At 39.5% G+C, this 16,445-nt stretch overlaps 1 protein-coding gene across 1 annotated transcript in view; it reads right to left on the bottom strand.

The window, feature by feature from the left end:
* Window positions 1–16,445, bottom strand: part of MAN1A2 (mannosidase alpha class 1A member 2) — a gene marked incomplete at both ends in the record, with an annotated part of 151,258 nt that overhangs the window by 14,407 nt on the left and 120,406 nt on the right. Inside the window, one exon of the mRNA XM_082012028.1 lies at window positions 8,564–8,783. Coding sequence (XP_081868154.1) covers window positions 8,564–8,783 — 220 coding nt within the window. The remainder of the gene's footprint in view (window positions 1–8,563; window positions 8,784–16,445) is intronic.

The following is a 16,445-nucleotide window of genomic DNA, read 5'->3' as shown; positions in this document are numbered from 1 at the left end:
GCTCACATTAACCATGGTCTCATGAGTCTGAAAGGGGAACCTTAGAATACTACAGTGAAAAATATCAGCACGTCCCAGTGTGTGTCCCAGCAGAAAATCTCCCCAAAAAGTGCCTTAATCTTTTTGTTTCAAGGGAGTATGGCTCTGGATGACAACAGAAAAAAGCACCACTCTGCTTCAACCACACGTGGTATGGAAAACTCCATCAAGAAAGGTTTATGATATTTCTTTCAAAATGGGCTATCTTACCTGTTTCAGTGAAAAAAATTTACAAATTTTACTGCCAAATCAATGAGATTAGATACAGAGTTCTGCCTATTCAAAATTACGAAGACAAGAATGGCCATACTGCACCAGATGAAAGTTTGTCTGGTCCAGCACCATGTCTCCAACAGTGGCCAAAATCAGACATGGATGGGGAAGAGGAAGAACAGGCCAAATATGTATGAAACCTTTTTCCACCTTCTGTACCAGTGTCCAATTTTTTGAGCTCAAGGTTTCTCCCAAAATAGACATACTTTATTTTATGTGGTCAGGTTCTTAATATTCTTAATAGATTTATTTCCCAACTACTTACTTGGTGTTTCCTTAAACCTACATAAGCCTTAAGCATCCAAAACAACCTCTGCTAAGGAGTTCCGCATCCCCAATACCTCTTTGGTGTAGAACACTTTTTTTGTTCTTTTCCGTTTTCAGCTTGGTTCTTACTAGACTCATTCCATAGCACCTAGGTCTTCTTTTTAAGAAGAGAGTGAACAACTGATTCCTAGCCACTTTCTCCAGTCCGCTGCTGATTTTGCAAATTTGTTGTACCCTACCTAAACCACCCCGTTTCCACACTGAAGAATACTATCCGATTCAGTTGCTCCTTGAACGGAAACTCTTCCATACCCTTAGTTTTCCTTCCAGCCTTTCTCTGCAACTCTTTCAATTCTATATCCTTTTTGAAATGTAAGGACCAGCCTGAATACAGCACTAAAAGTGTGGACAAGATTAATATAGTGACCTTATGACGTTTTCTATTTTGTTCTTTTCCACTTTGTTTTTCCTGACTGCTACCAAGCTGACATTTTCCTAATCCCAAGAGCAATTTCCTGAGTTGTAATGGTCAGTTAAGAGCTCATCATTTTATATGTGAGGTTAGGAATAATCTTTTCATAGGTGTCTCACTTTACATTTAACTACACTGAATTTAATTCAGTAATTTATTATGCAGTTACTCAAACTCATAAGGTCCTTGTGCAATTTTTCAGCTTGCTTTCATCCTTGCTATCCTGAAGAGCTTTTTTCTTTTAGTTATTACCATCAGCACACTTACTCTACTGTTCCTGCCCTTTTCCTGATCATTTATGTATGTGTATATATGTTTTACTTATACATACATATACACATATTAAAATATAAAAACAATATACATTTATAGGCATATTATCTGTGTATAACTATATATCAGATGTGTCAGAGCACCACTCATTAACCACCATTCGTCTGTTGCAAGAGCTGACTATTTACCTCAACCCTATTTGTTATACTACAACCATTTTTGCCCCATGCAGGTACTTGCTGCTTATGCTACAGCTGCTTAATATTCTTAAAAGGCCTTAGTAGAGAACTTTGAAAAACCCGTTTGGAAATCTGGTAAACCACATCAGCTGTATTGCTCTTATCCACAAAAGCAGCTGGATTTTATATATCTAGTAAATTTTATATACATAAATTAGATAAAACTAGATAAATGTTATATATCTAGTTTTAGAAATAAATTTGAAAACATTGCTTAATTTTTTTTGTGTGTTTCTTTAAGACTACAGTCAATCTAGAAACAAATTTCCTGAAGGTAGGAAAGGTTTCATAACTGTAGTAAGACTTCCTAGGTTCTAACTCATATAAAATTTGAGGAAGAGAACCTCCAAGATACTTTTGTTTGAGACTCTGAACCATTCCATCAACACACATTATTATTTTACACTTCTCACAAAAACAAGTAATTATTATGACCTTTGCCTGTTTAGCTGCTAACAGAGTCCTGGGACAGACACAGCATCTACTCATACCCTGACAATGTCTCAGCTGAAATCTTAGTCATCTGGCTTATTCTGCATTGGAATTGTCACATGTATAAAAACAGCAAATGCTGTACCCAGATTCTGAGGACAGTTCTTGTCAGAAACTTTAAAGACATGCAGAAAACTTTATTCTAAAATAATCTCTCTATAGTCACTCAATGCTTTACATATTATTGGCTAATGTCTGGGAAAATTCTCATGTATAAGGAATAGTATTTTACTAAAAATACTGTGTGCTGTAAATCAGCACCTGCTACCAATCTATATCAGAAATAGAGTGGTCAGCAGGACTTGGGAAGCAATTATGCCCTTGTAATCGGCACCGGTGAGGCCACACCTAAATACTGCGTTCAGTTTTGGGCCCCTCACTATAAGGAGGTGCTGGAGCACGTCCAAAGAAGAGCATCAAAGCTCGTGAAGGGTCTAGAGCACAAGTCGTATGAGGAGCAGCTGAGGGAACAGGGGTTGTTTTGTCTGGAGAAAAGGGGGCTCAGGGGAGACCTTATCACTCTCTACAACTACCTGAAAGGAGGTTGTAGTGAGGTGGGCATTGGTCTCTCTTCCCAAGTAACTAGTGATAGGGCATAAGGAAACGGCCTCAAGTTGTGCCAGGGAAGGTTTAGATTGGATATTAGGAAGAATTTCTTCACTGAAAGGGTTATCAAGCACTGGAACAGGCTGCCCAGGGAAGTGGTTGAGTCACCATCCCTGGAGGTATTTAAAAAACATGTAGATGTGGTGCTTAGGGACATGGTTTAGTGGTGGACTTGGCAGTGTTAGGTTTATGACTGGACTTGATGATCCTAAAGGTCTTTTCCAAACTAAATGATTCTATGATTCTATTCTAAATAGGTAATTTTGATTATTAATCTAATGTCTACAATACCTATGAAAGCTGTTTATTCAGATTGATTTGTTAGTGGTATTTTTATTCTTTTACTTTCATTGGAAATATTTTTTTATCATTTATGGATTTCACATCATCAGTTATTTTATGCCTTTTCCATGTTTCTCAGTGGTGCATGTTAAGCAAGAACTAATCCCCAGTAACTGGAATACCTCAAGATGTGCAGTCCACAGACAAGCTTAAATGTTGAGTAACCTTGCACCATAAACACATGAAGCTGTACTCTTTTAGCCTTACCAAAGCCCACTGACAGCATTATGACTCCTTGTGCTGTGACACGGGCATAAAGATCAGAGCACGCCTTCTGTCTCTGGTTCTCACAATCTTCTATCCAAATTGAGAGCACACTGGACTATAGAAACATCTTGAAATTTCCTGTTTGATCATCAATAAGCCTTTTTAAATTGCTGGTGTTTCCAAGGGGTGTCACATGCATTCACAATGTCCTGAAGAGAGAGGAAGAGCCTCAGGGGTTTCCTCAATGGATCCTGGAAACACAAATCCCTTGCTCAGAGGCAGACCAGAATCATGCCTGCACCCCCTGCCTTCATCTTCCACCTTCCAAAAACCATCAGCTTGCTCCAGCTGGTGAATTAAAAAGTCATCCTACAGGGAGTGCTATAGACTGACCCTCAGCTTAAGTAGAATCTTCAGGGATCTACAGAATCTACAGGGATCTTCACAGAGCCATGCCAAGGACCTGAGCTTCTCAGGATATCCCCAGTCACCTCTCCAGCCTAGAACTCAAGACCCTGAGGTCTACTCTCAGATATTCCTGGATAACATGGATAGGTGAATCAGATTATCAGAGACTGTGTCCCTGCATGGACCTCTCATTGATTACATGGCAGTGATGCCAATTGTCACTGGGACATAGTGCCCACGGAAATACACCAGGAATGGTTGCAAGAATTTTCCAACTTCTCTGTATTAATCAGCACTGTGGAGCAGACAGCATCATGAGAGATGAAATGGGTAATCAGTGCTGACAGAATGCAGTCTGGCAGGAAAGAGAATACAAAGGATGTAGCAACATCTGGAAGGATTAAGGCAAAACTTGTAACAAGCCATACAGGAGAAGGCTGTCACATGCAGACAGACCACCTTACATTTGGACAATGTGACTTGGGCCTGACATGAGAAAACAGCACGTGTGGGATAGAAAAATTTTCTCAGGGGGTAGGTCTGGAAGACTCGCTCATAAAAAAAAGCAGGTTGTTAACTCAGTTTTACTGTACAAAGCTAAAAAGCCCCAAGCTAAGCTGAAGGGAATGATTAACCTGCTTTTAATTACTCAGCCACTTGAGTAATAAAAGCAGATGCTTTCACCCAAGGTGGATTACTATGATTGCCAGGTACCTTATGAAAAACCTCATTATCTGTACAGAAGTCATGCAACTGACTTTTCAACTGGAATGGATCTGTTTCTACCACAAGACATACCTCCATTTATCTGTTTTGACTGAGATGTAGAATAAGATGTCCTTGAATTCAAGAGACAAAATTCCTTCTCCTCTCTGTAGAGCTGGGATGACCTTCTCCATCACTATCCTGAACTGAGCTTATGTATGAACACATGCAGTTCTCCTAAGTCCAAAATGGGGTCTCATTCTTCCTCCACATCTGCATCTATGAAAAAAACTATTCATCTTAGTATTGATCAATCCTGATTAAAGCAGCAGCAACTACCAATGATAATGGTGTTGGGTAATGAGGATGAAACTGAATTGTGTGGGCTGAGAACGAGTATCTTTGCTTGACCCAGCAAGACATGTAGGTGCAATAGGGTGTGGCCTCTCTAAGGTAGCTTCACAGATCTGAGGTTGGTCTTATTTATATGTTAGGAAACATGGCATGGTGTTTCACGCAGCAACAATCTGTCCAAAAGGTGATGGTGTGCTTTAACTTGCGCCACACTTTCAATCAAGTTAAGAAATGTCCCAAAATCTTCAGCAAGCCCCAGTGATGCATTGTGAGCATCCAAAAATATCTGCACGAGATCACTGATACACATTCCAGGGACTAAGGAATACCCAAAATGTCACTGGAAAACTCTCATTCCAATGATGGCAAGGCCAAGGCAAATAAATCAGTCTACAACATTACTGTGCAAATCTGTTACCACTTGGCAACTTTTTCTGGTTATATGGCAAAGGGATTGCTGTTGCCAAAATGGAAAGAAAGGGTGGGCAGCAGAGGATACTTTTTCACCAGTAAAGAGGTCAAAAAGCAGGATGCTTTTGTATCTGCAGGGTGGTCCTCAATCCTCCCCTAATAATTTCTGGAAAAACACACATCTTTTCATCCTGAGTCCAGGGAACCTAAAAGAAGTATTTGAGTTGGGGAATGGGTTAGAATATGTTTGGGAGCGCTGTAACCCAGCGAGGCTTGTGTGGGATTCCTGCAATACAATCTGCTGCTGTCAGCTGAGAGAGGAGGGTATAATTGCCTGCTGGGGCAATGGCTCCTAAACACCATGAAAATCTACTGCTGAGAGCACAAACTGAACGGTGACAGAATGCTTGACATCAAGGGGTAGACGAGAAAGTGGAGAAGGATTCATAGTGGCCTGTTGAAGGCCTCAAGTGTCTTAGAAGCCATCAACAGAAGCAAATGCATGCAAGGGCCCAGAGAGATGGTCTTAGAAATTACCAAAGCCTGGGCAATGGTAATTCAACAGGTGCCTTCTCACATTAATTGTGATAACTTCAGTTCCAAAGGCAAGTAAATGAACAGAGGCAAACAAGCAAGAAGTCTTGTTTTGGTAAAGGCAGCTGAAGTCAACCACAAATGCTCTGCCCCATAGACCATGATCATGTTTGTCTGAAGACATAGGGTAATGTATGAGAGGGGAAATTGACCTGAAAGGATATCATTATTGCCTTGAAAAATCCTAATACATTAAGAACCTCCAGCACAAATGTCATGGCAGAAAAACACCTCAGTGCTAAATAGGCATGTGGACTGTCACTGCAAGACAACAGCATTTTACTTACTATCACACTGGTAAAATCTGCCAGATCAAAGTTACTTCAATGGAATTTATCTGAAAACCCATAAATCCTGGACCCTAAATCATCTGTCGGGTCACCATAGTTATTCATGAAAGACATGGAAAGCATGATTTCAAAGCAGAATTTCAGGTATGAGATGGTATTCCATGATTTATATAACATTATTGTAAAGAGAGTAGCAAATACAGTATGTAGTTTGCCTGAAGCTTTCTGTAATATCAAATTCTTCTGGGTTTGTTTTTTTTTTTAAATAAGCTTTCATACCTGCAATATGTGCAACAGGTTACTGACAGTTGGCAATATAATGCCGTTCTTTTCCAGAAGTGCTTTTGTTCTGTGAAATTGTTTTGATTTTGCTGAGACTGGACCTTGAAACAGCATTTTTTTTTTTCCTCATGCTCAGCCCTTATGTAAATTTAGGTTGCTTCATAAAGTAGTATTTTTATACTAAAATATTATAAAACCAGGCATATACTGCAGGTTATTATAAGCAACCCTGGGAAGACATGGGAAAGGACAGCTCTGGTTGGTTTATCTGAAGAAAAGAGCACTCTGTCCTCAGCACACAGCCTTAGCACCTTGCTGTTTCCTCTGGGGGCACCAAATGGGGCAAGAGTTCCCGCAGGTCTATACGAAAGAGAGATCAGGCTCTCCCCTCTGCTGACTGAAACATAAACCTAATCAGCTCAACCAGGTTTACTGACTGCTCTCTGAAAGAGAGTCTTTCTCTGCAACCAGCTAGTTCTGTCATTAAAGTGTACAATTATGTCTCAAATTCTGCTCTTAAAGCATAATTAAGAAGTTGACGTTTTGCACATAACAGATGTTTATTTTCTTTGAAAAATCAGTCCAAGCAAAAAAAACCCCACCAAAACAAAACAAAAAAATCCAGATTACTTAGATTGCAAGACTGAACAAAAGAAAACTAGGACATTGCAAATTTACAGCTGTCTGTACAACTTTCAGTCAGTTTCCTTTATGTGTGTGTTCTTATACAGTCATTAAATATGTAACCAAAACTTTTATCCTCCCGTCTTTTGACTTATTTAGGGTACAGAATAAACATCTGAAGGAATAAAATTAGGACTGCTGCAAAAACAACTGTAAATTTAGCATTGCTTATTTTTAAATGTTGAATTAAATATTTAAATGTTTCATTTCAATGTTCAATTTTTCAGAATGCAACAATAGTTATTATGTCCTTACTTTTTCCTTAAGCATCCTCATAGTCTTTTTTTTTTTTTTTTTTAAATACTGTTGGCACCCAGGTAAAAGTATCACTCATGACCATCAAATTGAATTCTTTAAAATTACAGGTGATTATACAATGATACTACGTAATCCTGTGAATAAATAACTGAATTCTCTTCTTAAAACTGTTTTTGAGTTTTAGTTAGCATTACTTCTACTACGAAATTATTTCAGAAGCTCACTTCTCTGATGGCTACATAAAGCCATCTCCAATTTCCAACCTACATTTATTCATGGAGACTTTACAAATCTTGCTCTTGGTACAACCGTGTTGTTTACATCTTAAAATAATTCTATTTCTTATCAGTGTTTATCCATTTTGATGATGCCAAATTTATTCCTTTCTTGGGCATTACTCTTTTAGTCTATGCAGGCCAACCTCTGTTATTTTGCCACTCTAAGATAAAAGCTCTGTCACTCTAATCATTCTGTTGGTCCTCCTCTGGATTCGTTCTGCTTGAAATTCAGGTTTGTACAGCCTACTCCAGATGACAAATTATATGTGTCTTCTAAGGCAGCGTTAATATTCTGTAATCTCTGCTGAAAATTCTTCACCTGATACAGACTAGGATTGCCCTGGCATTTTTCAACTCCCAGTTTAGAGAAAGAGGGTTTTTTTGTCTTTTTTTTCTAGTGAACTTCCTATTTCTGACAGTCCAGTCCTCAAGGTCTTCCAGCTTACTATTCTGAGACTCTTCTTTTAATTGTGTCTTCTGACTTTACAGCCACAGTAAGTGTAATCAGCACACAATCACTTCATGCATCAACATCATTATTAAAGATGTAAAATAATCCTGGTCCAAAAGACTGAACTTGAGAAACTTCCAGCCCAACAGTGAAGTCAGACATTGCCTCCTCACTAGTCAAGTCTCTGGCCATCTCACATTTTGCATACAAGTCTTTATCTTCTCTAGTTTAATTGTACTTATCCAGAACGTACTACTACTAAAACAGTAAAAAGTGCATTTACAAATTTTCCACCCTACATAAAGGTAAGAAGAGTATATATGAAACTAGAAACTGCCCTATGTATTTGGGAGGACAAGAGTTCACAGGCACTCCTTCCTCCCTGCACCCACATAGCCTATCTTAGCTGACTGATCCAAAGATAGGTACAAACATGCAGGAAGGAACCATATAAAGTCTGGTTTTACATTTACTCACCATGATGTAGGTCAGGAGTAAATACATGAATGTTAAAAAAATTATACTGGTATAAAACAGTGCATGTTAGACAAGCATAGGTCCATAAGAAATCTTAAAAATAATTAAGACAATTTCTATATTTCAACTACTGAAATAACTAGATTAACAATGTCTCTTACTTGTCCTGTCATATGACTCATGACACGTATGTGCAATTTCAGCTCCAAGCTGCAAATAATGTCCAGCTTTATCATCTCTGGAACCATCTGCTCCAAGGGCAAACATTCCCCCTGCAAAACAGGTCAAATGGCCCATCTTTCTTTCAAGGTGCCCATTCTTCCACTCCCCAATGAAAGTCAGTCCTCCATTGGACTTTCTGATGAGATGTTTTTCTATGGCCTATAAGAAGATTAAGAGAACTTTCAAATACTGTTTCACATGCAAGTTTTACAGACTAACTCTTCTTCAAAGAATAAAATACTGTTTTCAAAACAAAGAGAATTTTCTTCTTCTGCCAAATTCACTTCTGAGCACTACAGGAACAAACAGCTATAAGAATATCATTTCAATGCACATTAAAAAAAATACCCTAACTGCTAAACGATGCTAAATGAGATCAATCATAGGAAAATCACAACATAGATAACATTGCACTTTTAGCTGAGAATTCAGCACATATTTTATTGTTCAAACACTGTTCACTCTGAGAAGTACCTATTTGTTCTGCCGTACAGCCTGTGTGTACTCAGAAAATACATCAATGTTGGATACTTTTGGTCAGCAACATATGTAAAGGCAGTACCTGTAATCTCCATCAACCTTTAATAGAAAGTGAGAGGAATGCTCCAGCCACCTTCTAGTTGCTTGTCCATAGCAAACTTTCTGATTGCATGTAGTCAAAGGATGGGTGAGGGTTAGAGCAGCTGTTATTATTATTTCACAGGTGAGGCAACTGTTGCTTTTTCTTTGAACTTTTGTACCAATTATGTTGCTGCTTTTAATTTATAAATGGTGGTGTTCTGGTAGTAGGAAGGAGAATAGCTGACCTAACGTTCCAAAGTTTGCAAACTACACAGAACAACACATTCAGCCTCTTTCAGAGAGGTTCACAATCCCCACCAGTCTATTGCAGTACTACTTATCTGCAGCAGTAGACAGTTTTTCTTGTAACTAGAATCTCGTTACCGTTTGAGTCCTATAATAATAAAGATAATTATCTTCTTTACCATTATTCTTATCTTTTTTCCAGAAGTCTCTTTTGTACTTCCACACATAACCACCTGATGGGTTCATGAATTCCTTCAAAGCGAATAACCTGTCATTGGCCAGAGTACTCCAAGGTTGATTAGAGTTGAAGGATTAAAGTGCCATTAAAAAAGCATTTACTACTCCCCTTGCCATCCACAAGTTCTATTATAGAAGTGAATTACTACCCTCTCCATTACTTTTCTGGTGCCTACAACAAATTACACCCCAAATGACCACGACTGTATTGTGCACTAAAACTAGATACACTGAGAACACACAGGCCTAGGATCCCACATAAAACTAACACAGTTATCGTGGATGTGGAGGTCACGTCTGCTGCACACAGTTGTCTCCTTGCTATCTACACAGTGCAAACTGTGCAGTTCGCTACAATACAGATTCAAGCCATAGATTAATTGGCTTGCAACTTGTAATTCAGGTTTAAAAGTGGACAGTGAAATAGCTTTCCCCTCTAAATAAAAAAAGCAAGACTGTCTTTTGTTTTCAACAAAATGGACAAACAAAAAGCTTCAAGCTATTCTGTGACTGTAGTAGGTATTTCAGGTTCACATTTTTTTTTTTTAAGCTGATGCTTAAGTGATACAGGACTGTTTAAAGCAGCTGTATTGAACCCAGCAATATTTGATAATGTGGAAGTCCTCCATCCAGGTACTGGAATAGCATCTGACAGCTTTCCAAAGTTTTCTTCAATAAAAAACTTTTCTAAAAACAAAAATATTGAAATTACAGTTAGAAAAGGCAGAATTTGTAGAATTAGGAGCCTCATCTGGGGAAGATGATAATATAAACAGTAATCTGAAATAGTTGTGTTTCTGAATATGTGTTTCTGTATGGTTTTCTGAATATGTTCTTGACTTGAGATGCTGCAGTGCTTGCAGCAACTTTTATGAATGGTTATAATGATGTGAATCTACACCTCAGCCATGTAGCCAGTGAAGATCTGTCAGTCCTCATATAGCCAGGATGAATGTACTAGCTAAAAGTCAATGCAGTGGTTACAGGGAGAAGACTGCATTATCATCAGTAAGGTCCTGCTCCTTACTTGCATTGTAGACTGAGCCATCATTCAGATGGTGAAATTTCTCCACTGTCCTCCATTGAGCCTCTGCATTCTGAAGGTAATGAAAGAGAAGTGCTGTCTGCATTCCTGCTGGGTTCACTTCTTCGCTAATACCACTGACAGATCTAAAGTTTGTGTTTATGGCAGGATCCAGCAAGAAGACCACAGCAATAACTGACAGAGCAGAAACGAGTAAGTGTCTGACAGCTGCTGGAGTGTCTGCCTAACAATCATGCAAATTGGCGTTGAGGACTGGCATGATACTGTGGCTTCCGCTGCTAGGGAGCCTGATGCGGTTAACTGTAAAAACTGTAAAAATTTGTTCTGAAAGTACTGGTGTAGGAAAGGTTGTATCTGTTGAAAATTCTGCCACTGAAGAAGTCATACTCAATGACTTCTTTGCCTCAGTCTTCACTGGCAGTCTCTCTTCCCACACCTCTCGAGTGGATGGACTGCAAGACAGGGACAGGAAGAGCGAAGTCCCTCCCATTGTAAGAGAATCACAGAATCACTAAGGTTGGAAAGGACCTTCAAGATCATCAAGTTCAACCATTAATCCAGTGCCACTGTGTCCCCTAAACCATGTCCTGAAGTGCCACATCCACATGTTTTTTGAACACTTCCAGAGATGGTGACTCCACCACCTCCCTGGCAGCCTGTTCCAATGCTTGACTACCCTCTCGGTGAAGAAATTTTTCTTAATATCCAATCTAAACCTCCCCTGGCACAACTTGAGGTCATCTCCTCTCATCCCATCACTAGTTAGTTGGGAGAAGAGACCAACACCCCCTTTCAGGTAGTTGTAGAGAGCGATAAGGTCTCCCCTCAGCCTCCTTTTCTCCAAACTAAACACCACCTGAGGAACCTGAACATGCACAAGTCTATGGGACCTGACAAGATGCATCCCAGAGTCCTGAGGGAATTGGTTGATGCAGTTGCCAAGCCACTTTTCATAATGTTTGAAAAGTCATGGCAGTCAGGTGAAGTCCCTGGAGACTGGAAGAAGGGAAACATTGCACTCATTTTTAAAAAGGGTAGCAAGGAGGACCCTGGGAACTGCTGACCTATCAGCCTCACCTCTGTGCCTGGGACGATCATGGAGCAGATCCTCTTAGAAGCTATGCACATGGAGGACAGGGAGGTAATTTGAGACAGCCAGCAAGGCTTCACTGAGGGCAAGTCCTGCCTGACCAACCTAGTGGCCTTCTATGATGGAGTGACTACATCCGTGGACAAGGGAAGAGCTACAGATGTCATCTATGTGGACTTCTGTAAGGCCTTTGACACAGTCTCCCACAACATGCAGAACCCTGCACTTGGCCTTGTTGAACTTCATGAGGTTCACACAGGCCCATTCCTCTAGCTTGTCCAGGTCCCTCTGGATGGCATCCCGTCCCTCAGGCGTGTCAATGCACCGCTCAGCTTGGTATCATCTGCAAACTTACTGAGAGTGCACTCGATCCCACTATGACATTAATGAAGATATTAAAGAGTACTGGTCCCAGTACAGACCCCCGAGGGATGCCACTTGCCACTGATCTCCATCTGGACGTTGAGTCATTGACAACTACCCTCTGGATGTGACCATCCAACCAGTTCCTCATCCACCCAGCAGTGCACCCAAGAAAGATGGGGACAGTCTTTTCAGCAGGGCCTGCTGCGACAGGACACAGGTTAACAGTGTTAAACTAAAAGAGGGTAGATTTAGACTAGATATAAGGAAGAAATTTTTCACAGTGAGGGTGGTGAAAGACTGGCACAGGTTGCCCAGAGAGATGGTAGATGCTCCATCCCTGGAAACGTTAAAGGTCAGGTTGGACGGGGCTCTGAGCAACCTGATCTAGTTGAAGATGTCCCTGCTCACTGCAGGGGGGGTGTAACTAGATAACCTTTAAAGGTCCCTTCCAACCTAAACTATTCTATGATTCTATGACGATACTAAGATCTGTAGCATTAGCTCTGTTGATTCCATTATCCTAGACTGTGACAAAACTGACATTATGATGATTATAGGATTTTTTTGACCATACGATACATAAAAGTTGAGGAGTCCTTTTTAAAGGAAAAACACTTTTACCATGTGAAGCAAGAAGGCTTAAAAGGGTTGGCATTATTATTCCTGGAGAAAAACATTTTCTTCCAAATGTTGTGTGGAATTCCCTTTTAAATTGTATCTTTTTGTAACTGCATAACCATTGAGGAGTGAATGGTTGCAGGAGCATTTCCAGAGGCACAAAATCGCTGTGGTTGGCACCAGGAGAGCCAGCGAACGCTGATTTTGTACACTTCTCCCTGAGCTACTCCTTCACTCTAGACTTGCTTTCAGGGTTTGCCTGAAGAATGTCATCTAGATGCAATGTTCTGCTCTTCTGAACACAGAATACATCTTCTGAACTTGAACATCACTGTCTTGTATAAGGGGTAGTTTCTGAAATCTGAAAATCAACTTCTGTCAGCTACTTAATTAATAATTAAGTTTAACCTTGAGTCGTAAAATCCCCCAAAAGAAAATAAATGCAACCCTCTCAAAATATTTTATCATTCAACAACCAACCGCTTGCTAACTGTATAAAAAGGACAACTAATATTTACAGTAATTAACAAGGAACAGCTTGTTAAATAATGTAAATAATTGCCTAATGGACAAGAAAAGCTTGAGCAGGTTGGGACAGATGTGACGTTTGTATCCTGGGCTGGATGCCTGGGGCCACAGAGCACTCCAAGAGGTACTGTAAAGCAATGACATCCAGCTGGACCATGAGAAGTATACATAACACTAGAGTGGACATGTATACTTAAGCTCCCAAAGAAAAGACTTAGTTCACACCAGCTAAGAGATTAATTGATGGAAGAAGCTTCCTTAGTCTGTGAAAGGCCTGAAACAATAGTCTGAGATGTGAAAACAGAATGTTCTCCACATGATGTTCACGCTTTCTGCGATTTTTATGACTAGAAAAAATAGCATTTTATGAGCTGTCTTGCAGCAGTACTTGCTATGCTGTGATAGTTGAACACACTGCTGAAACCTTCTTTTAGCTATCTAATGCTGTGCAATAAGAAAGAGCAAGGATCAAATTTGTGTGCCTAATAGACCAGACTACTCAAGCCTATAGATCAAAAGGAAGCTTCCCTGTCCCCTGGTTGATGTAAGAAGGAGAAAAGACACTTTAAACCAGACTAGCTGGGAGGTCCACATGACTATGTTGAAAGCAAAGTTGAGGCCCATCCTTAATATTTATCACCACAAAAAATTCTGAACAAGTTTCACAATTTCAGCTTTTATCACAGCTGTGAATCTACGTACTAGGACACCAAAATGAAATGCCCTTTACAGTTGACAACTTCACTAATGTTATATAACACATAGAGGTCACAGATACAGAATTTCTTCATACTCTTGTTATGAAGCATGTGGTGACCTGGGTAAGGCTTCATATGCCATGGATTGGAAATCATGACATCTGAAGAACAGATGCTGTCATCTTTCTTCTCAATATCTCCACAAAATGGGATATCACTGCCTACTGCAAGACCTGAGAGTGAGGGTAATGGTTGTCTATCTTTGACTCTCCCCTCCCCCAGCAAGTTAAGGGAGTGAGGTGTGGCTGGACAGATACCTTCTTTTAGACCAGTGGGTGCTGAGAGCGTTTTCCAACTCTGTGCTATGGGAAGAATGTATTTTACACCCTTTCGCTTCTGTTTGCGTAAATGACACAAAGAGGTTTTTCTCCAAGTTTTGAAAAACAAAGAGTAAGATGTGTCAGCTACAGAGGAAGATCTATGTTATGGGCAACCAGAAAAGAACGGCAAGGAACTGGGCTCTTAAAAACATTTTGAGATCTTAAATAAAAATTCAAAATGCAATTATGTAAAACAAATACTACTCACTGACTCTTTGCACATATTTTTCAATGTCAGGTAGGACTTGGGATAAGTACAAACCCTGAAGCAGAAGGATGTTCCACAATGCATAAATCAGAAGAGTTCATGCAGACTCAAACGTACACAGGGGGGTTTATTTGAGAGAAAGCCAAAGAGGAAACCATCTGATGCTTGTACTGCAGGTCATATCACACAGGAAGCAGGAGCTTCCTCAGCTCTTTCTCTCTCCTATCCAGTGTGTTTTCATTTGGTCCCAAACTTGCATTTTCGCATCTCCACTCAGAGACAGAGATTTGCCAATGTTTGCAAGACTCGGCTTACAGTGAAAAGGGAAAAGTTTATTTCCTCTAATTTTAAAGTGCTCACAGTTTAGGACTCAGAATAAAATATTTCAACAGTAACCACAATGGATGTTAAACATCAACTGCTAAACATTTTTAAACCCACAGGACACAATAAACTGTATTTTAGACTATTAAAAGTACTCAACTAACATTTTGAACTACTAACGTTGACATTAACAAACCCTGGAAAGCTAAGGAAGTTCAAAAGGACTGGAAAATAGCTGATGCTTTAACAGTATTTTAAAAGGTTAACAGAACAATAATATAAAATGTATTATGTGGTTTCAAAAAAATGTTTGATTGACAAGTGCATGCTGATATTAGGAATATCAGGAATTTCAGGAATCTCCTTGGTATTATACAAAATATGAGTCCTAAACAAATTCAAGGCAGCACGTGTGAAGTGGATTAAAAGCTGGTTTGCTAGGACAGCTCAGACTAAAACAAAAAATTGTGAAAAAACCTTATCCCACGAAGATTCTGCAAAGATACTTTTATTCAATGCTAGATAGCCTTCCTACCAATGATCTGCAAGAAACAAATGCTAAAAAAAATTTGCAGATGACAAAAATTGATGGAGCTATAGATAGTGATAAAGGAAAAGTCAGTCTGTAAAATCATTCAGAACAGGTGACAAACCAGGTTTTGCCTGAAACATTTTGTTTTAATAGAGATGATAAGCATAAGGTCACACATCGAGGAATTGGGAATGTAAATCACAGTAGTACGAAAGCAGTAAATCAAAAAGACTATAACCAACTTCACAGTAAAACCAACTGGAAAGTGGATGGCAGTGTGAGGCAAAGGTTAGAGTGCAAATTTAAAATGTGAATTTTGGGAACTCCAAGAACAGGCCTTTTGCTTTAGGAGACTGCACTAAAAGAAGCTTTAAAAACTTGTGTTGAAAGCAACATGGCAGGTACAGAGCATGGAACAAGTCAGGCACCAAGCACATATCTGCACTTGGACAAGACTTGGTGTTGGCATATGCGGGCACAAGTGAGCCTGATGAAAGAGATGCCTGTGTATGGGGAAACTAAAAAAGTAAGAGCTGGACAGCATAAAGCTCAGAGCCACCACAAAAAGGCCCCCACCCTAAATCCCACTGAACCATCCTGCAGTACTGCTCTGTTTCATCTGTCAGACGGAGCAAGACCGTATCACAAAAAAACTATAGAGCAAGGAATAGGCATGAACTACATTTTACAAGATAAGTATGGAATATAACATCTAAATGTTTTAGGAAATAATTTAAAGAATAAGACAATTGAGGACTTCAACTCCTAGAATGATTCTGAACACTGGATAAAAATTACTTGTTTGTTCTGCACACATCTTGGGATTGTTAGAGCTCTTTATAATAAACTATAGCCTGGGCTTTTACATCATACCATTTTGGACAAGCTGATTATTTTTAGCACAATAATCTACACCAAATGTATTCCACAATAATACTTTTTAAACTACTCAGAGTCAAAGCCAGTATTATTCATCACTTGATTTCTT

This window comes from Phaethon aethereus, assembly GCF_964289735.1.
Source record: "Phaethon aethereus genome assembly, chromosome: 1".
Taxonomy (NCBI): Eukaryota; Metazoa; Chordata; class Aves; order Phaethontiformes; family Phaethontidae; genus Phaethon; species Phaethon aethereus.
The sequence above is the reverse complement of the archived record's forward strand: the minus strand, read 5'-3'. Positions and strand labels throughout refer to the sequence as shown.